Source organism: Procambarus clarkii, chromosome 71, assembly GCF_040958095.1.
Source record: "Procambarus clarkii isolate CNS0578487 chromosome 71, FALCON_Pclarkii_2.0, whole genome shotgun sequence".
Taxonomy (NCBI): domain Eukaryota; kingdom Metazoa; phylum Arthropoda; class Malacostraca; order Decapoda; family Cambaridae; genus Procambarus; species Procambarus clarkii.
This window is the reverse complement of record NC_091220.1, coordinates 17,251,154-17,277,219: the sequence shown is the minus strand read 5'-3', so window position 1 is coordinate 17,277,219 and position 26,066 is coordinate 17,251,154. Positions and strand designations below refer to the sequence as shown.

At 44.8% G+C, this 26,066-nt stretch overlaps 1 protein-coding gene across 1 annotated transcript; it reads right to left on the bottom strand.

Moving 5' to 3' along the window:
- Positions 1–606: 606 nt before the first annotated feature.
- Positions 607–23,826, bottom strand: LOC123745553 (protein piccolo-like). Its single transcript, XM_045726203.2, is given in 4 exon segments — positions 607–2,197; positions 2,821–3,037; positions 3,039–8,646; positions 23,640–23,826. Coding segments are annotated over 4 exon segments (6,576 nt in total). The 5' UTR covers positions 23,648–23,826; the 3' UTR covers positions 607–1,454.
- Between the last annotated feature and the right edge of the window lie 2,240 nt (positions 23,827–26,066).

Sequence of the window (26,066 nt, the reverse complement as noted above, 5' to 3'; positions counted from 1 at the left end):
GAGAGAGAGAGAGAGAGAGAGAGAGAGAGAGAGAGACGGCACGGGTGGAAGGGAGGATGTTGAGGGAGATGGAAAGGGAGATAAAAATAATACTGTACATCAATGATAAAATCAATTGGAACAATGTAGGGAGTTGTGGTCCAGAGGTAAGGTGCGCTCCCCGCATTGATCCAATTAATTTTCTCACTGATATAAGACGTTAGTGTTATTGCCTTGTATAATTGTATTTATTGTTTGGCTTTACTATGCACAAAAAGATCAAGTTCAAACAAATCAGAACTTTAGTCTTGGAATTGCTAAATGCTTAATGGCATGTATTTGGTTCACCTTAAAAATGGTTTCCCAGAGTAGGGGAAACAAAGCCTGTCAAGGCTAATAGAGGTCACCTAAGGTCAACATTTCCCAGGATGCAGCCCACAACAGTTACCTAAATCCTGAGTACCTATTTACTGCTAGGTGAACAGAGGCATAAGGTGAAATGAAGCGTTGTCCCACCTATGTTTCGTGGCCGTAATGGAAACCGGGGCCTCTCGGCTGGGTACCGTTCCCCTGCAGCAACGTGTGTATAAGAATAAACATTCACACAGGAAAATCAACACGACCCACTTTACAAAAAGGGTTTTATTCCTTAAAGCTATACAATATACATCTTAAATAACAAGTGAGGACTTAACAGTGACTACAGTGGTACTAAGGGCTGGTGTGGCGTCGAGGCCCGACAGGCCAGCTGCCTGCAGCCTCCCCCACACCACAGAATAAATTATATGACCATGACCAAGAATGGTGGCCAAGTCGTCTCTTCCTTGGGCGTCGGCCAGGTAGAGAGGAGGCTCAAGGGGACCATTAGGTTGGTTGAGCAAGTGAAGAAAGAGAGGATCGAAGACTTACTTTGGGAGAAACTCGGACTGTTAAGGTACATCATTGTTTGCATTTTAATGGTTTTAAACCTAGACTAATTTGGTTTAATCTAAGTTGATTTAAAGTGACCGGGACTCGATTTAGTTTGACATGATATGAATTATGACTTGATCTAACTAGTCTAGTATGTATTTCTTGATCTAACGTGAACAAGTGAGCCATAGCTTGATACAGGTGAGGCTGGCTAAGCCCAGTCATACAATGTATACTACTCATGAATTTAAAGGCAGTTGCCTTGACCGTGACTGGTTATAATGACTGGAAGGAGATGAGCTAAGGGGAAACAGAATGACTTATAACTATGTCTTTATGGAAGGATTGTGACAGATGCTAAGTTCAAGCCATCAAGAATCTGAGGGATTAGTGGGATTCAGGGCCTGAAAAGCCTAGGGCTACATAAGACTGATGCATAAAGTCAGTCTTAGACGATATAATTAGGAAAGGTTAAGAATCAAGACGTAGAAAGTTTGGGTATGATGTGGCAAAGGTTTGAGTGAGGTTGACAGGAAGTCTTGAAGACAGGCGCAGGGCTGACCTCAGGGGATGACAGCCCGGCGTCTCCTGAGACCCTTGGCCTTGACACAGCGCTGGTGGTCGCGGAAGCAGATGACGGGGTCTGAGGTGCGGATCTCTTTGATTGTCGACTCTGCTAGGATTTTTGGTCCAGTTCGGGTTGACTTCTTTATAGAAGAACTTGGTGACTTCTTTGAGATGCTCTGCAGACGGGCATAGAGGGGTCGTATGGAAGCAGGCCTCGACCTCTTGGTGGTGGTAGAGGCGGCTGTGGTGGTGGTAGAGGTGGGTGTAGTGGTTGTGGTAGAGGTTGTTGTGGTGAGGAAGAGGGGAAATGTGATAGGGGTTGTGATAAGAGGGTCTACTGTGGTCACTACAAGGTACTCATCTAGTGCACCTATGTACGTAGTGTCTTCAGACTGTGGTGGAATTTCTGTAATAAACTGAGTCGTTACCTCCTGTGGAAGTATAGGATCTGTTGTCATGCTGCCTACTGTGTCCTCCGTCAGCCCTTCACTTTCCACCACGCTAACAGTCGTCGGGTTGAGGGGTTCCTCCGTGGTGACATCTTCATCCTGATTTTTCTCCACTTCCTCCTCCTCGACGACCTCACTGGCCAGGGTGGTCGTCTCCTCCGGCAGGTACTCGGTGACGGCAACGGCGAAGACGACCTCGGCGCTGCTGCCGCCGAAGTCTTGGTCTTCTCCGCTGTCAGAGTGGTCGTCGAAGGGGTCGTACTCATAGTAGTCGAAGTTCTGTGACTCGCCTGAGGAGAGAGTAGTGAAGTAGTCGTTAGGCAAAAGAGATAGTACCTCCGGAGGCTTGGTGCTGTTGTGGTGGTAGGAGGAGGCCCCTTCCTCCCTCCACTCCTCACTAGCCTCCCCCACCTCCCCCGGATCCAAACTACTTTGTTGTTCAGTATGATCATCAACACTACTTGCCTGCTCTGTTACCAACTCTACTAGGTGATCTACTGTTGAGTCAGTGTCAGGGTGTGCTGGGGAATCTGTCGTCTCGTCTGGGGACACTCCAGCAACCTCCGCTAACTCGACGTCCTCCTTACTCTCTACTACATGGGTGAGTGTCTCATCTAATGGGTGGTTTGCTGTGGGTTCCTCACCAAGGGAGGTAATTGAAGTGTGATGTGTGCTCGGGCGGGTTGAAGTGGTGACAATGAGGGAGGCTGTTGTTGTAGGGGTGAGGGTTGTGGTGTTGGGGATTGTGGTGTTGGGGGTTGTGGGGGTGGGGGAGGTGTTGTTAGTGATGGTTTGCTGGGCAGACCGGGAGTGAGGAAGTGATGGGGAGGACCTAAAGGGGTGGTCAAGGGGATGAAGCGTCTCAGGAGTGTCTTCAAGGTCGTCCAGGTACTCATCATAGTCAGATACATACTCTGTGTGTTGTTGACTCTCGGATTCCGGTTCAGCATCACGTGCAGACGCGACATCTGACTCAGACGCAGTGTCCAAATCAGAAACGGCCTCGGGCTCTGGCACAGCGTCAGACTCTGGAACAGCATCATACTTTGGAATAGCATCAGGCTCTGGAACAGCATCGAGGTCTGGAACAGTAGTGGGTTCTGGAAGAGCATCAGGCTTAGGCACAACACTAGGTTCGGGTTCAGCTTGGGGCTCTCCAGTGTCATAGTCTTCATACACGGCATCTGGCTCGTAGGCGTCGGTAACAACTTCTGTAGAGGCTGTAGATGAGCTAAGAGTAAGATGGTCTAACACGAATGTGTTTTCTTCAGCCCTGTGAATGACGTCTTCACGGGCAATATCTTCAGCAATGTCTTCTGCTAAGCTAACATTGGTTTCTTCTGTAGCAGTCAGAGTTTCGTCCTCTTTCTTCAACTCAACCGCCGCCTCCTCGAGTTCCTTCTCGGAATCGTGTGAACTGAAAGACTTTGGTACTTCGTTTTCCGGTGGGCTACTGAAAACAACCAAAGTGGACTCCGCTCCACTAAAGCCATTGTTTTCCAAAACATCCAGAGGGACATCCTCATTAAGAGCCGCATCCTCTACACGGTCATTTGTTTCAGACAGGCGGCCTCGGTTCTGAGCTCGCCGGCGCGCCTTGAGCCACTCGGGAAGTTCCCGCCCTCTACTGGGGGCCAGGGTACGGGATCTGGTGGCGCTCACAGTCCTCACTCTGTTGACAGTCAGGGGACTTGGTCTTGAACGAGTTGGTTGGCTGGTCGTTTCTTGGTCCTCTTCATTACCAGGTGATGGACGCCTGTTTCGAGGCCGAAGGCGTCTACCAAAGGTTCCGACAGGAGGAGCTGTCACACCGTCAGCTCCTACCTCGGGTTCATTATTATCAATGTTTTCTTTTTCAGAGCGGAGAGGGTTAAGTGTCCGCGCGACAGAGAATGGCGGGAAGAGTGTCGCAGCTTCTGTCTTTTTCTGAATACTGCTTTCCTTCTTGCTGGTACCTTCAGTGTCCTTTTTAGTATCATTATCGATCTCCTTTTTTGATCCGTCGTCCGGTCTTGGTCTCCGCCTGATGAACGGGCGTCTATTGGCAGCGTTGAAGCTGAATCTTGGCTTGAAGGTGGTGACCCTGACAGTGGAGGTGGTGGGTATGGGTGCGGGAGTTGTGGGTGCAGGTGTTAAGAAGTCTTGGATGGTGTCTTCTTGAAGGACCGGTACAGTCTGGTCTTCCTCTGGGAGCTCTGTTGTGAACCTTGGGCGCTGGAAGGGCGAGAAGCTTTGCAGGCGAGGACGCTCAGGCTCCTGGAATGAAGGCGTAGTTGGTTCCTGGATGTCCTGGAAGGATGGAGTTTGAGATGTTGGGGTGAGCGAGGTTCGGGAGCTCTGAGGTCTTCTGAACGATGGAATGTGCAGAGACTGGGGCTCAGGGGATGGTAGAATCGTTGGTGATTCTGACTCCTGAACATGTGAAACTAAGGAAACCTGTGGTTCCTGGAATGGTGGAATTTGTTCTTGAGAATTTTCCAGTCCTTGAAAGCGAGACTTTTGTTCCTGGAAGCTTGTGGTTTGATGAAATTGTCTTGGAGTAGAGTTGAAAGGTGAGATAGTAGACAAGGGCCGAGGTCGTAGAGAGGATACCGTCTGAGGCCTCGGCGAGGAGAAGATGGGTCTGAGAGAGTTCTGCTTCACAGTAAACCCTGAATTTGGTTTTGGAGAGAACCGAGTTGCCGGTGTTGCTGGAAATGGACTGGGAGAAGGCTGCCGAGAGAAAGTCACTGGAGTTGGCCTAGGACTAAACGACCCCGTGGTTGTCAGCGTTACGGGGCTCGGAGAGTTTTCGAACGAGGAGATGGGTCTGGGCGTTAGCGTGGGGACAGGGGTGACAGGCACTGGCCTAGGGGAGGTCAGCAGCGGGGGTCTGAAAGTTGGCCTGGGAATTAGCTGCGGACGTGAGGAAGCCTGTTTGATGGAGGTGGGTGTTGCAGTGGTCTGCAAGGCAGTCAGTGAAGTGGTCAAAGGTGTTGGGGTGTGAGAGGAAGGCAAGGAAGTAGTGGAAGGAGGGAAGCTAGGAAGACCTTGGGGAGTGTGCTGAGGTTGGTCGGAACGTGGAGGAAACCCTAAACTGGGGCGGAAGTTATCGTCGGGGTTTAGGAACTCTGGCGTCTCGATGGGCTCTAATGACTTAAATATATTTTGGTCTGGATCTGGCAACGGAGAAGGAGTGAAAGACTGGCCGTGGTGTGGGAAGAGCTGATCAGGTTTTGGGAAAGGTTTTCCAGGCTGTGGGAAGGGTTGGTCTGGCTCTGAGGACTTACTGGGCTGTGGGAAGAGCTCATGTGGTCGAGGGGAAGAGGGCTGGCTATGCAGTAGAGAATTCTGATCGGCCTGTGGGAAAGGCTGATGTGGTCTAAGTTGATTTAGGGGCTGACTGGATTGAGGCAAGAATCGACCAGGTTTAGAAGTTTGGTCGGGCGTTGGTTCTTCTGACTGATTGAGGGATTGATCGGGTTGTGGGAAGGTCTGGCCGAACTGTGAAAATGAGTGACCAGGTTTAGGAGAGGTATGGTCGTGTTGGTCTGGTCGAAGGGTGGGTTGGCCAGACTGTGGGAAGAGGCGCCCAGGTTTAGGAGAGGTATGGTCGTGTTGGTCTGGTCGAAGGGTGGGTTGACCAGACTGTGGGAAGTGGCGCCCAGGTTTAGGAGAGGTATGGTCGTGTTGGTCTGGTCGAAGGGTGGGTTGGCCAGACTGTGGGAAGAGACGCCCAGGATTAGGAGAGGTATGGTCGGGCTGTGGTTCTCCAACATGATTTAACTGTTGATCGGGTTGTGGGAAGGGCTGGTTGGGTTGTGGGAAGGGCTGGTTGGGTTGTGGGAAAGGCTGGCCGGGTTGTGGGAAGGGCTGACTGGGTTGTGGGAAGGGCTGGTTGGGTTGTGGGAAGAACTGGCCAGGCCGAGGGGAGGATTGGTCGGGCTGAGGGAAGGGCTGGTTGGATTGGGGGCTGAGATCGTCAGGCTGAGGGGAGGGTTGACCGGGCTGTTTGAAAGGCCTGCCGTGGTTGGAAAAGGGCTGGTCGGGCTGTGAGAAATGTTGGCTAGGTCGAGGAGACTGCTGACTAGAGTGTGAGAAGGGACGGCTAGACTTGAAAGAGGACTGATCGGGCTGTATTTCTCCAGGCTGATTAAAGGATTCAATGGGCTGTGGGAAGGACTGGTCTGGTCGAGGGGAGGATTGGTCGGGCTGTAGGAAATGCTGGCCTGGTAGTGGTGAGGACTGGTCTGGCCGAGGGGTAGGTTGGCCAGATTGTGAGAAGAGACGACCAGGTTTAGGAGAAGTATGGTCAGACTGCTTTTCTCCAGACTGGTTGAACAGTAGATCGGGTTGTGGGAAGGACTGGCCAGGTTGTGGGAAGGACTGGCCAGGTTGTGGGAAGGGCTGACTAGGCTGTGGGAAAGGCTGGCCAGGTTGTGGGAAAGGCTGGCCAGGTTGTGGGAAGGACTGGCCAGGTTGTGGGAAAGGCTGGCCAGGTTGTGGGAAGGGCTGGCCAGGTTGTGGGAAGGACTGGCCAGGTTGTGGGAAAGGCTGGCCAGGTTGTGGGAAGGACTGGCCAGGTTGTGGGAAAGGCTGGCCAGGTTGTGGGAAGGACTGGCCAGGTTGTGGGAAGGGCTGACTAGGCTGTGGGAAGGGTTGGCCAGGTTGTGGGAAGGACTGGCCAGGTTGTGGGAAAGGCTGGCCAGGTTGTGGGAAAGGCTGGCCAGGTTGTGGGAAAGGCTGGCCAGGTTGTGGGAAGGGCTGGCCAGGTTGTGGGAAAGGCTGACCAGGTTGTGGGAAGGGCTGACCAGGTTGTGGGAAAGGCTGGCCAGCTTGAGGGAAGGAATGACCAGGTCGAGGGGAGGATTGGTCGACTTGTGGTTCTCCAGGTTGTTGATTTAAGAATTGATCAGGTTCTGTGAAGGGTTGGCCTGGGTGAGGAAAGGGCTGGCCGGGATTGGGGAATGACAAGCCGGGCTGGGAGGACTGAGGGAAAGCTTGGCCATGCTGAAGTTGGTGACCGGGCCGAGAGAAGGTTTGTAGCTGCTCATCATGATTTATGGGCTGACTGGGCCGAGGGAAGGTCTGACTAGGCTGGGAGATAGTTTGACCTGGTTGAAGGAAAGTCTGAGATAAGGGTTGGTCGAGCTGAGGGAAGGGCTGACCCGGCTGAGGGAAGGGCTGGCCGGGTTTGGGGAAAGTGAAAGGAGGATGGTCAGGGCGTGGCTGTCCGGGCTTTTGGAAAACCTGCGGAGCTGGAGAAGGTTGACGGGGTGGGAAGCCCTGGAACTGAGGAGAAATGGACGCCGGCTGAAGGCTGGGCTTGGTGGAGGGTTGGTGAAAGTTGGTATTAGGGGGCGAGAAGTTGACCTTGGGCTCACTCCTGGGGATGACCTGAACAGCTGGTAACTGGAAGGATAGGTCTTTTCCTATGCGGACGTTATCCTTCTGGAAATTGAGGGAAGCGGGTGAGTGGGTGAGTCCTGGGGTGGGCGTTGAGGTGGGTAGGAAGGCGGGACGACCCAGCGCTAGGTTGAGTTCCGTCTGGGAGTTGGGCACCACGATGGGTATGTCTCTCGACAGCTGACTCACGCCCTCGGAAAGGTCAAACTTGATGAATCCTGGTGGAGGGTTGCGAGCGTCAGGAGTAAGGAAGGTCGGAGGCAGCGGTGAATCTCCATTGTGGATGGTCTGGGTTCCATGCCCCCCTTGAGGCACTAGGGGGATCTTGACGTAGCCAGGCGGAGGGGAGACGTGGGAGGGGGCGATAAATACCCTTGGGAGGCGGCCATCTTCTTGAGTGTGGGGCTGAGAGTCGCGGGCGGTCAGGGCGGCCTCCAGCAGCCGCAGCTTCTCCCTGGCGTCCTTCTCCTGCTCGCGGGTGGTCACCAGGGACATCACCACAGAGTTGGACACCCCGCCCGTCACCACCCGTCCGTTGTGGTCACGTTTCTGTTTGTCAGAAAATTCGATGTCCTGGATGGATTCAGGGGAGAGAAGGGGCGAGGCATCGTGTAAAGAGCCCAACTGCTGGCGAGGCTGTTGGGAAGTGGGCGTGATTCTGGCGGCGTTGGCAGAGTTAAGATGTCTGATGGAACCTTCTGGAAGGTATACCAGCTGCACCCGTCCTCCCTGTCCGCTGGGGACGGATTGTGGCGGGAAGGTCAGGGCTGGGGTGCGGCCGGGCACAAGACCAGGCTTGATCACGCTAGGCTTCCCCACACCAGGCTTGTTGGACTTAAACGGAATGCCAGAAGCATGCTGGATGGGCTTGAAGGAACTGGTAGGAGGATGCTGGATGAATGTCTCAGACTGGATAAGGGGCGCCTCCTGGATGAAAGTCTCGGATTGGGCAAAGGCCCCATTCTTGATGGGGGCATCCTTGTTGATTGGCCCATCCTTGATGAGGGGTGTACTCCGGATTGTAGAGGCATCCTTGATGATTGGCGCATCCTTGTTGATGATGGGCGTATTTCGGAAGAAACGCACATCCTTGAGTGACGTCTCCTTGATAAGTGGAGTATTCCGGATGGTAGGGGCATCCTTAATGACGGGCGCATCCCGAACGATAGGAGTATTCCGGAGGCCGGGCGCACCAGGACTAACGGAGTCATCCTGGACAATGGTGCCGGCCGAGAGGACGCGAGCCTGGCGACAGGTCGGGCAGGGCCCTATAATGGGCTGCCATTCGCTGTAGTCCCACGGGAGCTGGGCCGCCTGGCTCCTCCACCCACACAACACCGCCACCAACACCAGCCTGAAACACAACACCACACTGTAATGTCTTCCTTAACTACATCATATTACTTAGAGCTACTCACCCTAAATAGCATTGTAAAAATTGTTGTACCGGATTCTGTAGAATGTGTGTCTGTTCGGATCTGAAATCAAACAATGTATAAACGTTCGAAATAATACATAATAGGTGCCATGGTACATATCTAGAAGTACAATAAAAACAATAAACTCTAATAATAATAAAACTCTGATGCTAGAACCTTTACATAACTTAATCTTGTGACACCCTTTCACCTAATGCCTCTGTTCACTTAGCAGTATCTAGGTACCCGGAAGTTAGTCTCCTGGCGATAGTCAGTAGTTCTGTTCCAGGACCTTGGTATGAGCCTAACGTACATATATACACAAACTGCCTGTCCCCGACAAAATTAATAAAAAGTAGTTTTTTTCAGTTTTTCAGTATTTATTATATAAATATAATAATATTATATATAGAATATAGTAGTAGTATAATAATACTACTACTATTATTATTATTAATATTATAGAATGGGAATATTTCGCGTAGTTGATAAATGGAAGTACATGATAAAATGATAAGATGTGTAGCCTAAGATCATAGACAAGATCACTTACATTTAACATGTAATATCCAATATCTAAAATTAGTTTAAGTACTGTTTTACCTACATAACTTGCCATCAATATGTAATATTATATTGTCATGCATAACAAGCCGAGTCTTAATATATTTGTATTTTATTAAGCTACAAGCAGTGGAATTATTACAACTTTAATATTGAAGCCCACTTTGTCTACAAGGAACGAATACATACACCATTAATCGTCCTAAACTAAAAATAAACAATTATGCTAAAAACTTATGTCTAATTGCAATGTGTGTGTGTTTACTCACACTTTTTATCCACAAGAAAGCACCAATAACCTAATGGCCTTCAAGTATCACACGCACACTTTCTCCAACATTCACAAATAATACCAACATTTCACAATCTTCAAATATTTGTCTTCTACCCCTAAAGCATCTTCACTCATGGCCTGCAGCGGGCAGGCTGCCCCGCCCTCAACCCCAGCGGCACTCCTCCAGCAACAAAGGGAGAAAGAGTATGGTGTTTCCCAAGTCTGTACAATAACATACAATTTGGCGCGCAAATCAGGGTTATGAAACACTCACCTTGCAAACTACAGCTGATTCCCCCCCCCCCCCCTACAAACACCGGGTGATATCCCTCAGGAAGTTGATGTCGGATATCAAGCAATTATTTGTCTCTATATTCTGCTCACCTACTGCAAATATTTAGGAATATTGTCAATACAATTACATTTGTTTAGACTATCTATATTTTTGAATTTTCTAAATCCAAATTAATATGTAAGTTGAGATTGGTTTTAAATTTCGACTGAAAATGCCTAATCTGAGGATTTCAGTTAAGTCTTATTAAAGTGAGGATAATTCTGGTATTCACTGTCACGCAGGACAGAGGGTCATACATAAAACAATAGGTCTAAACTGCAGGCTGAAGCATATATACATCATGGTTACAATCAATGTTTTAATGTATGAATATGTAAAAACAGCTTTCTATTGCACACTGCCACACAAGGGCAGGGAGGATGAGGACGATATAATGAGTGTGGGAGCCGGGCGTGGCTGCCGCCACCAGCCAGCAATGGGCCAGCTGGATTCACGAAGCAGTTATGCAAACATTTACGAACCTGTGCATCTTTTCTCAATCTTTGGCGGCTTTGTTTACAATTATTAAACAGTTAATGAGCTCCGAAGCACCAGGAAGCTGTTTAAAACAATAACAACAGTTGATTGGGAAGTTTTCAAGCTTCTAAACTGTTTAATAAATGTAACCAAAACCGTCAGAGATTGAGGAAAGATGCACAGGTTCGTAAGTACTTGCGTAACTGCTTGGTGAATCTGACACCATGCCTGCAAGTGACGAACCAGCAGCGCCCAAGGTGAGGGAGAGAAAGTCACGAAGCTTCACCACTAACGTGGGAAGAGTCACCAGATGGCCACCAAAATGAGAGTTGGGAAAGTGAGAGAAAGATGCCGAGTCTGTGACCAGTTCTGAGGGCTCGTGTTATATTTAGTTTGTTAGTTATTATTAATAAATCTCTGTGTGTGATTTTAGTGATTAATGATTAATAATTGTTTATTAATTATTAATAGTAATAATAATTACACAATTTGTTCATTTATTAATAATTAATTGTATCATTAATTAAATTGTTTATTTTAGTTATTATTAATTAATAGTTTTGTTTCAAATGTTTTATTTCAAATTTTATTTCAAATGTAAACGATAAAGCATCATTTTCATCTGATGCTTTAAATTAGAATTTTTGTTATGCCTTTTTTTACAATGTATCGTTTAATGCAAATAAAATAATTATTGTTAAATTTATACCACTTACTCAACATCATATCAAGCGGAACTTGCTGTTTTTATTATAGTCTATTATATTTAATTATAATGGTGATGTAAAACCATTAAACATTTTCTTGTATAAATTAATAATTTACTTAAATTGTTATAAACTAAGTTATTTTTATAAATGCGCAACTACTTTATGAATTAAGAGTTTTGAATCCAATTTTTTGTAACATTTGTACATTTATGGCTACAAATTTTAAATTTAAATTCTCAAAAAAAATAAAACTACGTAAATGAGAAGATTAATGCATTTCAAATTGTGATTAAAAATCTAAATTAAAATTAACACGAGCAACGACAAGAAAGACGAGGTCAGAACATTCTAAAGGTCCATCAAGCCATATATATGAGACATAAGAAGAGAAATAGACATAACAATGACTAGACTTAGGCTACGGATACCAAGCTTGCCACCTTAGGCTACCAACTTAGGAGACATCAATTAGAACGGCATCTAGTGCCTTAAGTTCTGGAGGCACATTGCCTTCTTCACTGCCACAGACATCTGTGCCAGGAGTGCCACAGACATCTGTGCCAGGAGTGCCACAGACATCTGTGCCAGGAGTGCCACAGACATCTGTGCCAGGAGTGCCACAGACATCTGTGCCAGGAGTGCCACAGACATCTGTGCCAGGAGTGCCACAGACACCTATGCCAGGAGTGCCACAGACATCTGTACCAGGAGTGCCACAGTCAAACAACACCTCATCGACCTTAAATTACCTTATAATTATTATTATTATATTACTTTAATCTAAATTAAATTAGACAAGATGGAACACAGGAAGAGATCTCTCACAAGACATATCGGTCAAGTAGTTAAAACATCCAATAATTCCAATCTTTCAAAAATGTCGGACTACTGAGTCAGTACCAGAGCTCATCTTCCTGATCTATGTAAATGATCTCACAGGAGGGCAAGACTCGTTCTTCTCAACATTTGTAACTCAAAATTGATGTAGAAGTTAAACACGGTGGAACACTGTAAGAATCTATAAGATGACCAAGACAAATTGAAAGAATAATCCAACAAATGGCTAGTAGAGTTTAATTCAAGCAAGTGCAAATTAATGAAGGTTTATATTGGCAACAGGAGATCGGACAAAAGTACAAAATTGGATAAGATAGGAGATACTCCAAGAAGTGGAGAGAGAGAGAGAGAGAGAGAGAGAGAGAGAGAGAGAGAGAGAGAGAGAGAGAGAGAGACTTAGGAATTAATATCTCATCGAACCTGTTTCTCAAACCCCACACCAAATAGATCACCATCAACATGTGCTAGGCTGCCCCAAATAAGAACTGTACCTAGAAATCTGAACACGCAGTCATTCAGAACCTTGTATCGGAACAATTCTGGAATATGAGGCACTAGTGTAGAATTCTTATCTCGTTAAAGACAAAATGAAGCTGGTGAAAGTCCTAGAGGTATGTCACTAGACTAGTACCAGAGCTGAGAGGAAAGATTAATGGTATTAAGTCTCACGTTAATGGAAAATAGAAGAGTCAGGGTATCAAGATTGCAACATTCAAAAACTAAGTACTCAGTGAGTAACAAAAACGTTATAAAAGAAAACAAAAATTGCCAGAATTACAAATAAATGACGCACTAAGTTCAGATATGACAGAGCCCGAGGTGATTGAAGGGCGAAAGGCAGGAATATGAGCTGAAATTCAACCCTTGCGCACACATTCAAGTCAGAACACCGGAATCAACACTTGCGACTTAAATTACAGTGTCTAGCAGGAACCTGTGGGTGTGGCACGTCCATGAAGATGTAGCGTCCCACGCCAGTTGATCGTCTACACTCTTCACCACCTATCATCACCATCACCTGAAGACACCATCTTTACTGTCCTCACGCCATAAGCGATCCTCTATCTTCTTAATTCAAGGCTTATGATATTTTCCTTTATTATTATTATTATTGTTATTAATATTTGTATTATTATTTTATTATTATTATTATTATTATTATTATTATTATTATTATTATTATTATTATTATTATTGCTGCTGATGTTACGTTGTTAATATCATTAGTATTAGTTTCGAGAACTATTATAATTAGCATAGTGTTTGTAACTTTATGAACGATCGTGTTTATGGCATAAGAGAAGATAATAATACCAATAATAATATTATAAACATTTCCCATCTCCCTCATGGCACGCTTCTCGCTGCTCACTTGCCACTTAACACGCGAAGGTCGCCTGACACTTCACACAAAGCTCTGAACACATCCATCACATGATAATAGACTGAACATGCAAGGATGTTTGCTTGGTGGAAGCGCTAACTAACATGCGCAGCCGCTCTGGGCCACCTTTGTGCTCGACGGAAGCTGAGTGGAGGGAAAGTTGGTAGAATTGTCAATATATTCATTTGACGGGGGGGGGGGGGTGTTGTAGAAATAGCCTAAGATACTCTATCCCTTTGAGATGTATTTCTTTCTTATCTCAATAAACATACTTGAACTTGAATATATTCATAAATTCCTCGTATTTAATTGCTTACTTTATTTTATGGTACTGAATTTCTTTCCGGCCGCCATAAATGTGACAATTTCGTACACTCGTGGTTGGGAAGTAGAAGCGGTTAATGGAAGGATATTAAGGAGACCGGGTTTATTTTGCCTGCATATTTTGTAGCACCCATTAACCTGTCCTGCTATTAGAACGGCGCATTTTGACGTATACTCTACGTAAGGACAAAAATTGTCGTACTAGAAAATGGTAGCGACTCGCGAAACTGGCATACTGTCCCTTTTTCTGTTTTAGGTCCTCTGATAGGTTAGGATAAAGACACTTTAATACGACAGTTACCTGACATTGGGAAATCTTAGAAGTACGAGCTGCATACAAACTACGCACATAGTTAATAATTAATTGAGAAAACTAGTTTATTAAGAAATTTGAACATAAATTTGAGGAATGTGTGTAATCAAACATTAGAACGTAAACATCCGTATTATTGAAAAGTGGCCGCCGTGGGCAAGAGCAGTGAAGGAGAACTTTCAACGCTATAGTCATGGAAGCACACTTTCCCTGGCCCCCTAGACGGTTGGTGGGAGTGGGGAAGGTACAAACTCCAACTTCCTCCCTTTCATTCTCTCTGGTAATCACCGGATATTGCAGTCATGGCTTAACATAAGCGTCTGACCAGGATATACAGCGCCTTCACTGGCAGGAGTGGTTAATCAGTGACCAGTAGCCTAAACAATCTACAAGTCACTGCGAGTAATGTCACTGATCCCACTGCAGTCCCAGGAGCATACTTGACTATAATAAATAATTCACTGGCAATTGCCTGGGTTTATTTTCCTTCTGCTATATTGCTTTTGTTGAGTATGTGTGCAATGTTTACTCCAGCGTCGGTAATGGCGCCTCCACTAATAATGGCACTAGGCTCCCTCACCATGGGTCGCCCACTCATCATATGAGATAGTTTTTAATGATGAGTGTCCAGGCCTGGTCAAAACGTCATCACTTTCACATGTTTGGGTTGGGTTATTTTTCAATCACGTTTTTGTGACAATATTTGTAATGTTTACTCATTTCTGTGAGTGGGGAACCTTGCCTCTCTCTCTCTCTCCATATTCAAGTCATGTCTGTGTGGCAACTTCCATCATAATTTCCGCGCCAGTGCTCAGCGAGCCTTCTATTAACATAAATTGATAAACGCTTTTCAAATTACCATGTCACAATTGTTATACGCATCACTTGAAAAGCGTTCGTAACACTAATGCCCTTGACATAATATAGGAAATAAATAAATCATCAGTGAATAACCACAAGTCTAACGCATATATATTTTACGCATGAGTTATATAAAAAATAATACTGAAGTGTAATTTAGATCCGGCGTGTGAAGCACTGAGCGTAACATTACATATTGGTTCTCCATAGAGGTGGCACTTGGGCTGGACGGTAGAGCGACGGTCTCGCTTCATGCAGGTCGGCGTTCAATCCCCGACCGTCCAAGTGGTTGGGCACCATTCCTTTCCCTCCGGCCCATCCCAAATCCTTATCCTGACCCCCCTTCCAAGTGCTATATAGTCGTAATGGCTTGGTGCTTTCCCCTGAGAATTCCCGCCATAGAGGTCGGTGGGAGGGGAGACTGTTCCAACTGTCTCCTCTTCCTACTCCGAAAATTGATGAAGATTAAGCTACCCAAGAGGTGGCACGGGCATGAATAGCCCGTAATCCTCCTCCTCTAACTATGCTGAAGCTATCTATAGTGATTACTTCTTGCTGCCGTATTGAGAGTAGTGATTACTTCTTACTGCTGCATTGATGGTAGCAACTAATTCTTACTGTTGCATTGATGGTAGTGATGACTTCTTATGTAATTACTAGTGTTTACTAGTGTTCTAGTCTACCAGTGTTTACTTCTCAGTGATTACTAGTGTTACAATGAAGGTAGTGGTTCGTATAACTACTACAATGAAGGTGGTGGTGGCGCGTATTACTACTACACAGTAGAGGTTACAGTAACTTTCACCCGGGCCTACTTCTTACCGGTTACATAGGGACCACTCAGCCCCACCGAGCCACACACACATGGTGTCATCCTCTATAAATATACCTCACTAAACTTGTACAAACGAACTGACAATAGAGGTGTGGATAAGGTAGAAATACAGGTTAAGTTTGCACGGGACGAGAACGAGAGGACGCGCATGAGAGCACGCGGCTGAGCGCAGTGCGGCCAGGGTAAACTTAGCTAGAATTAGGGAAGTTGATGCCAAGAATCAAGAAAGTAAACAAAGGTTCCACGTACATCCCCTAATGTTTTAACCAAATGTGACTAGGAACGAAGGAATCCAGTCATTGGATTAGACGGAAGGCACAACCCAAGAGCTGAAGCTCGATCTATTAAAAAGGTAAACATACACACGCGTTAAGACATATAACAAAAGACATATCATGTAACGCTACACTCCCCGCTCTCTCTCTCTCTCTCACCTCCACCAGATAAGGTAACCTCCGTGTCGGCTAATGCCAACCTCTTCAAGACACCACCTGACACTAATTAACGGTTGTTTACCCATCCTTGGGTTGTTTAGTGAAGCTCCCGGTAGTTGGTTAGAGTTTGGAGCTGTCAATGTTGTCGTAACCTGGAACTTGTCAACGCAATGTATTTTGACAGAGGACAGGGTTGTGCTGCGGTGGTGGTAATGTTTGGGAGGAGAGTGCGGTTGCTGGCTGTGTGTGTGTGTGTGTGTGTGTGTGTGTGTGTGTGTGTGTGTGTGTGTGTGTGTGTGTGTAGCTCCGCTGGAATTATATTCACTTTTTTATGTTTGTCTTTCTCTCATCTTACTGTATCTTCTTCTTCACATCTTTATCTCATCCCCTTTTCTCTATTTCCTTCCTTGTTTCTCAGTTTCTCCCTTCCCCAACCTCTCTCGCTTACGGTAGCTGCAGGAAAAAGAGAAACTTCCACTTAAAGTTGTCACGTTAAACATGTAATCTTATACAACTCCACTCCGTAATAGCCGCCAGTTGCCGCAGGCATGCTTCTCTATTGCCACCACAACCACACACTACCACCACTACCACAACCACACACCACAACCACACACCACCACCACTACCACTACAATAATACACCACAACAACCAACTTACGCTCCAACACGCTCCATACACCACCATCACTACAACCACCATAACCACCACCATTACAACCATACCTTATCCTCATCTTCCCCCCCCCCTTACCTCATCTACCCCTCGCCTTCCCACTTGCCTAATGTTGATTCTACCTATTGTCTAACTTCTGCAGCTTCCGGGGATCAACGACCCCACGGCCCGGTCTGACCAGGTCTCCAAACTGCTGATAGTTGCTCAAAAACAATTTAAGTTTTAACAACTGTTGAACTTCAAGTTAGTGTATCTTGTGACATGTACATGAAATATATATAACAATAAAAATTAACATAATGATATTGATAATAATAAAAATAATAATAATAATAATAATAATAATAATAATAATAATAATAATAATAATAGAAAGAGGAAAGCGGAATAAAAATAAAGAATAATAAAAGAAAACGAGAAATCAGGAAACGGAATAAGAAAGAAAAAGAGTAAAAGTATAAATAAAATAAACATAAAAAGACTGTCAGCCAATGAAAATGAAACATTTCCTATGACAAGCCAATAAGAACGTCGATAATTTCGGTTAGCGTGTACAAAAAATAAAGTAAAAACTTGTTTAGCCAAATAGAAAGCAGCTGCTGCTACTACTACTAAGAGAACGAATGAGAATGCAGGAGAACACGCTCCAAGTTACTAATGAAGTTTGAGAAAGTGAGGGTGGGTGTGTGTGTGGGTGTAGAGGAGCAGGATGGTGTGTGGTGCATGCTAGAATACCACCTGTGTCTTGTCACTATGCTGCACTAGGCTGTTTTGTTGCTCTGGCTCTCTCACTCTCCTTCTCCCGCTCACTCTCACTTTCCCTCTCACTTTCCTTCTCACTCACTTTCACTCTTGTTCTCCCTGTCACTCCCTTTTGCTCTCGTTCTTGCTCTCACTCTCGTTCTCTCCCTCACTCGTTCTCGTTCTGGCCCTTGTACTTGCTGTATCTCGCGCTCAACACCAAACAAAAGTAAAATAACCCAAATGTTCGCATTCCGAAGCCAAAAAATAACAAGTTTTCGTATCACGTCGACCGAGAGTTAGTTGACCAAAGCCCTCCATCATGGTCGTCCCGTCACTAACAAAGAACACTGACCCAAAAATGGCGCTTGTTCATGCCCGTCCTGGAGAAAGTTGTTGTCGACCCGCGGTTGTCATCCTGCTCCCTGAACCCACATCTACCCCCACTGTCACCCACCCTCAACCCACGTCTACCCCCACTGTCACTCATCCTGAACCCACATCTACCCCCCTTCCTCTGTCACCCATACCTCGACTCTTCCAACCCCATAGCCTACTGAGACTGTCACATCTCAAACACAGTGTAAGATGTAAATCACCCGGATATTTTTCAGCACTGAGCGAATTACCAATAATTGCTATCTATCCATCAACAGTTGACCAGCGAGAGAATGTCAGGTTGGATAATAAGACATTATTGTCCAGCTCAAGAGGCTAGAGGCTCTCTAGCCTCTTGAGTTGGTAGCTAGGCTAGAGAGCCGCTTTCTTGAGCCCGTCCACCGCCCTCACCCCCTTAGGGCTTTTAAGGGCTCTCACTATTGTATTATATATCACTATCTCACTATTAAGGGTTGTATTCTTGTATTTACCAGGCGGAAAACTTAATCAAGTTGCATTTGGAAAAAATAATCTATGTAAATATTATAGGATAGAAATGTGTTTGTGTAAGCTGGTGGAATTTGGACTAATGTAATTGAAATAAGTCAAGTTACAACAAAAATGTAACAAAAATAATTGTGTTCTGCGGTCATTCACACTCACTGTTCTTACCTGCTGACATTCACACTCACTGTTCTCACCTGCTGACATTCACACTCACTGTTCTCACCTGCTGACATTCACACTCACTGTTCTCACCTGCTGACATTCACACTCACTGTTCTCACCTGCTGACATTCACACTCACTGTTCTCACCTGCTGACATTCACACTCACTGTTCTCACCTGCTGACATTCACACTCACTGTTCTCACCTGCTGACATTCACACTCACTGTTCTCACCTGCTGACATTCACACTCACTGTTCTCACCTGCTGACATTCACACTCACTGTTCTCACCTGCTGACATTCACACTCACTGTTCTCACCTGCTGACATTCACACTCACTATTCTCACCTGCTGACATTCACACTCACTATTCTCACCTGCTGACATTCACACTCACTGTTCTCACCTGCTGACATTCACACTCACTGTTCTCACCTGCTGACATTCACTCTCACTGTTCTCACCTGCTGACATTCACACTCACTGTTCTCACCTGCTGACATTCACACTCACTATTCTCACCTGCTGACGTTCACACTCACTGTTCTCACCTGCTGACATTCACACTCACTGTTCTCACCTGCTGACATTCACACTCACTGTTCTCACCTGCTGACATTCACACTCACTGTTCTCACCTGCTGACATTCACACTCACTATTCTTACCTGCTGACATTCACACTCATTGTTCTCACCTGCTGACATTCACACTCACTATTCTTACCTGCTGACATTCACACTCACTGTTCTCACCTGCTGACATTCACACTCACTATTCTTACCTGCTGACATTCACACTCACTGTTCTTACCTGCTGACATTCACACTCACTGTTCTTACCTGCTGACATTCACACTCACTGTTCTTACCTGCTGACATTCACACTCACTGTTCTTACCTGCTGACATTCACACTCACTGTTCTTACCTGCTGACATTCACACTCACTGTTCTTATCTGCTGACATTCACACTCACTGTTCTCACCTGCTGACATTCACACTCACTGTTCTTACCTGCTGACATTCACACTCACTGTTCTCACCTGCTGACATTCACACTCACTGTTCTTATCTGCTGACATTCACACTCACTGTTCTCACCTGCTGACATTCACACTCACTGTTCTTATCTGCTGACATTCACACTGTTCTCACCTGCTGACATTCACACTCACTGTTCTTACCTGCTGACATTCACACTCACTGTTCTTACCTGCTGACATTCACATTCACTGTTCTTATCTGCTGACATTCACACTCACTGTTCTCACCTGCTGACATTCACACTCACTGTTCTTATCTGCTGACATTCACACTGTTCTCACCTGCTGACATTCACACTCACTGTTCTTATCTGCTGACATTCACACTGTTCTCACCTGCTGACATTCACACTCACTGTTCTTATCTGCTGACATTCACACTGTTCTCACCTGCTGACATTCACACTCACTGTTCTTATCTGCTGACATTCACACTGTTCTCACCTGCTGACATTCACACTCACTGTTCTTATCTGCTGACATTCACACTCACTATTCTTACCTGTTGACATTTACAGGGAAGTGACAATTGGTTAAATAAATGGAAAACTGCCAGTGGAAATATTATTAAAAAATTAACATTAAAAGGAATATTTGAATTACTTTATATCATTTTTATAAGACTTTAGTGTTTACCCAAACTTGTTCTTCCGTAATATTTAGTAATTGTTTGCATGTAATAATAATAATAATAATTAATAATAATAATAATAATTAATAATAATAATATTATTTTTATTATTATCTGATTGTCTCAATAAACGTATCTCAACTTGAATGAGAATAAAGTAACTCTTAAATTTATGTTTAATTTAGGCTACCAAACATAATTTACAGAATGTAGCCATTGTGAATCTACATTATCAGTGGAAGTTATTGGGTTTTGGAATTCATCATAAAAACATTAATGAGTATTTAAGAGAGTTAATCTTACATTAGATAGATACCTTGAAGGATATACAGACGATGAGATGAATGAACATGACGTCATTAAGTTTAGAAAAGGATTAGGATGGTGGGTCACGTGATTATAACTTGTAGTGGCTAAATCTAGTTATTATAATAAATACACGTTCCATACAAGGTACAGCGTTTGCCACTCTGCACCAAAATTATAACTATTCTGAGCATTTGTCGTAAATCATATAACCAGCCGTGTCCCCCATGCATTCTTATTACAAAAACACATTTATACCTATATATCTGTATTAACATATATACTATAAAACTGATTTGTGTCGAGATCTCATTGTATGGTGTTTGACCCAGACTAAGGCTAAGATACCGGTTTGGGCTAGGAAGAAAGATAGCAACAATGTGAGTAAGGGATGTTGGCTTCAAGGTCGGCCACCACGTATCATAGCAATGCTCCCACTAGTACAAATATACTCGAAGGATAGATTTAGAAAAAAAATTTACGATATGCCCAGTCAGACGCTATGAAGAAATTGAAGTAGCATATTGTGTGCATAATTCTGCTCACATGCTGTGGACACTCACTTATGGTTTGTACATGAAACCACAGATGTTGTGGTGAGTTATTGATAGCAAATGTTCATTGTTTAGAAAATAATGTGATGTTTTACCTAGCCGCAGGTAAAAAAAAAAACACCACTCGTTTTCAATTAAGCAAAATTAATGTTTACACATGTCTTTTGTCTTGTAATTAACAAAGTTTGCGCTTACGTTATAAAACTTAATCGATATTGCACTTATATTACACATAATTGCTACATTTTGCACAATTCATAGATAACTTGTATTATTCGTAGTACATAGAACGTCGCATTTAGCTCGTATACGTTACATAAGGCAAGGAATTGTTCTATTAGAAAATGGAATATTTAATAATAGATACACATACGAAATTTAACACTACTAAATTTCTCAGATACAAAATACGTCCTAAGTTTTAAATATAATTTCTACTTTTCTATGACCTTCTAAATATAATTTCTACTAATTTTTGACATATATCGTAGAACATCACAATCGTACCGCGAAATTGTATTAATATACCCGTGTGTTAAATCTGTTTACATCAGCTGATAAAAACATTATTACATCTGCTGACACAAACACACGTGTTCTATCAGCTGATGTAAACATACAAGTGTTCCATTAGCTGACATAACCACACAAGTGTTCCATCAGCTGACATAACCATACAAGTGTTCCATCAGCTGACATAACCACACAAGTGTTCCATCAGCTGACATAACCACACAAGTGTTCCATCAGCTGACATAACCACACAATTGTTCCATCAGCTGACATAACTACACAAGTGTTCCATCAGCTGACATAACTACACAAGTGTTCCATCAGCTGACATAACCACACAAGTGTTCCATTAGCTGACATAACCACACAAGTGTTCCATCAGCTGACATAACCACACAAGTGTTCCATTAGCTGACATAACCACACAAGTGTTCCATCAGCTGACATAACTACACAAGTGTTCCATCAGCTGACATAACCACACAAGTGTTCCATCAGCTGACATAACCACACAAGTGTTCCATCAGCTGACATAACCACAGTGTTCAGTCAGCTGACATAACCACACAAGTGTTCTATCAGCTGACATAACCACAGTGTTCAGTCAGCTGACATAAACACACAGTGGTCAGTCAGCTGACATAACCACAGTGGTCAGTCAGCTGACATAAACACACAGTGGTCAGTCAGCTGACATAACCACAGTGGTCAGTCAGCTGGCATAACCACAGTGGTCAGTCAGCTGACATAAACACACAGTGGTCAGTCAGCTGACATAAACTCACAGTGGTCAACAAGCTGACATAAACACACAGTGGTCAGTTAGCTGACATAAACACACAGTGGTCAGTCAGCTGACATAAACACAGTGGTCAGTCAGCTGACATAAACACAGTGGTCAGTCAGCTGACATAAACACAGTGGTCAGTCAGCTGACATAAACACACAGTAGTCAGTCAGCTGACATAAACACACAGTAGTCAGTCAGCTGACAAACACACAGTGGTCAGTCAGCTGACATAAACACACAGTGGTCAGTCAGCTGACATAAACACTGGGACTAAGTGTACATATTGTTTACGGTTGCAGAAAGCGCGCGCATCTGTCACGTGTGTGGGAGCACATTATATACTAGTTTTAGTGCTGTCAGCCTAATGTAGCTGACCGCTACACCACAAGAAGTGTAATGGCTGCCTGTCTAAGGGGGGATAGGAGTAGGTCCATATGTCTCTCTTCCTTGTGATCCATGCGATGTGTGAGTACTGTTAAGCAATGTCTCATTTATAAGGCGCTACCAGGGTAGGTGAGGCTTTTGGGGGAAGCCTACCTTCTCTATTCTCCTGGATAATGTGTGTAATAATTTTGGGTGTTTGATGTGTCTCGGGGAATATGCAGGTATTGTATTTATCTTGCACAGGCCTTCAGTACATAGCTAGGCGCTCTTGTGGTAATACTGGTTTGAGTTTGAGTTTATATACGGCGGATTTGTGACAAAATGTTTGTGGGTTTCTATCCAAATTCTCGCTAATTTGTGAAAATTTTCTGGGTATATACCTAATTTTTAGGAATTTTTAGGCCTATGTAAATATCAGAAGCTCTGCAATCTTATTCTCTAGAGCTATTATCCTTGATTTATTGAATATTGCAGAAGCAAAGAAAGGAGTGGACCTTATTTGAAGCTTGTTTATATATAATCTACCGCTGGTCCGAAGCCTATAAAATATATAGTTGGCGGGCCAGTGTGGTCTTGACCGTTATACTTTAACTCTAGAACACAACAACTTGTCTCGTCTCTTTAAGATTTTGCTTAAAAGCCATTTATGTCAATTCAGAGGGATCGTATCTCAATTAAGGAAACAACTCTTGTCTTATCTGCTGGGGCTCACATCTTAAAGAAGTAGGTCTACATTCTTATCTAAACAGTCCGAAGGGTTAGTTCTTATAGATGGTAATTATATATATCGTCTAGCAGGCATGTGTTTGTGGTCGGTGTATAGACATACTCTCATTATTGATCCTGTATTGTTAACAAACACTCAGATACGTAGAAACCATTTTATACTCACACCAACATTACGAGTTATATTATTGTCTTGCACGAGAGATTTAGCACATGGTACACCGTGGCCACACTCGTATCTTGCGCGGGCGTGGCTTTGGTTACACTCAAAGTCTTCCTGGGAATAAGCTTGGCGACGGCGCAGACACCGAGCGCACACTCCTTCCTGCGCCGAGTCTAGGCGGCTTGTGACTACACTGAGAGTCTGCTGCTGCTGCTGGGCTGAGGGGAACATCCCTCTCCCCTTCTCTCCCCCCACACAAACCCCCTCCCCCCGGAACCTCACCAACGTGCCGGACCAAACCTCTTTCACAACGAGCTACGCCATCACCGAGAGAAAGTGGTTTAGATTCAGACCCGTCCGGCGATCTGATTGGTGAAAGTTCCAGCGGCTCCAGACCTGCCCAGTATGGGGGCGGGGAAGAGGAAGGTGGGCGCCGCCACCGCTATGGTTACCTGGGTATGTGAAAGTCGGATAAAAAACTTTTGCTATAATTTTTTGTTCTTTTCTAGATATAGCGAGTTATATTTAAGCCCTGACCTCCATGGAAAGAAAACGCGCCGCAGGAGGCGGAGAAGGGGGGCCATCGACCCTCGCTGAGAGGGAAAGTCATGGAGCACAGGAGCTAGGGCGGGGGTGGTCTTGTTTACATAATGACGCGAGAATTCGGGCGGACACACCCAAGGCTCCTCAAGGTTATCCGTGACACTGCCGCTGGAAACTTAGCTTTCGTAAAGACAATGCTCTTTTACTGAAAAGGTCGCCGAGTACGGCAGGGTGGAACCTTTGTGATGCAGGCGGGAGTTCTTGTAAAGCTGTTGACAATCTTTACCAGCTGGTGACGTTCACCTTGACTACACAACACATTATACTGGAGTTTTCTTAAGCTTTTCTTAAGTTTTACCCACGCCGCTCAGTTGCCGGATGCGTGTGCCAATTAGCTTGACCCGTCTGTCCTTGCTCGCGACCTGTGCTCCCCCATTGACGGACAAAACACTCAAGCTAACACAAACCTCCACAAGTCAATATTTACACCACACCCCAAACCGCCGTGTAAAAGAATACTCCCGTCAGCCTAATAACATTACAGGCTCACCATAGCCCGTGCTACACGGACATTTCGTTCTGAGTAGCTCAATCTTTAACAACAACAGCCTAATATACGGGCTCACCATAGCCCGTGCTACATGGACACTTCGTTCTGAGTAGCTCAATCTAAAACAACATCCTAATATCCAGCCGACGAGACAAAGGCTTCAAGACCGAGCAACGAGTGCTGTGGAATCTATGTAAATATCACTTGAGATTAATCTTCACTCCATTAAAATACTGTGTCTGTATTAAAGAAAGGATAAAGCCTCGAGGTGCCAATCTATACACCAGTATTATTAACATATATACTCTGAAATATACTGCAAATTAGTAAGAAGAAATAAGGAAGCGATTACTGAAACACCTATGAAGGTGTGTGTATATACTCACCTAGTTGTGCTTGCGGGGGTTGAGCTCTGGCTCTTTGGTCCCGCCTCTCAACTGTCAATCAACTAGTGTACAGATTCCTGAGCCTACTGGGCTCAATCATATCTACATTTAAAACTGTGTATGGAGTCAGCCTCCACCACATCTCTGCCTAAATCTAACGTCCCTGTGGCTCATTTCGCTACTAAGTTTCCATCTGTGTCCCCTTGTTCGCGTACTACCCGTGCTAAATAGTTTATATTTATCTACTCTGTCAATTCCTCTGAGAATTTTATAGGTAGTGATCATGCCTCCCCCTAACTCTTCTGCTTGCCAGTGTCGTGAGATTTAGTTCCAGTATTCTTTTGTTTGTTTGTGTGTGTGTAATTACCTAAGTGGAGTTACAGGATGAGAGCTACGCTCGTGGTGTCCCGTCTTCCCAGCACTCTTTGTCATATAACGCTTTGAAACTACTGACGGTCTTGGCCTCCACCACCTTCTCACCTAACTTGTTCCAACCGTCTACCACTCTGTTTGCGAAAGTGAATTTTCGTATATTTCTTCGGCATCTGTGTTTAGCTAGTTTAAACAGATGTGTGTGTGTAATTAACTAAGTGTAGTTACATGGTGAGAACTAACAACTTGACCTACAAAGAACGTCGCATTTCGCTTGTATGCGTTACATACGGCCAAAAATTGTCGTACTAGAAAATGGAAGCGGCTGGCGAAAATGACGTACTCTCGTTTTCTGTTTTGGGTCCTCTGGTAGGTTAGAAGAGGGCACTTTACATTGACCATTTCCTTGACGTTGGGGAACCTTAGGAGGACGGGGGGTTGATGGTCCTAAAGTCCAACTCAGAACCAAGAGTTCAGCTTGAGGACAAATTAAGGATCCTAGACCACATCCCTTGAGGATTGAACACGCTTTGTCTCCTATATCACTATAGTGTGGTATAAGGAGGCCTGGTTGGGGAC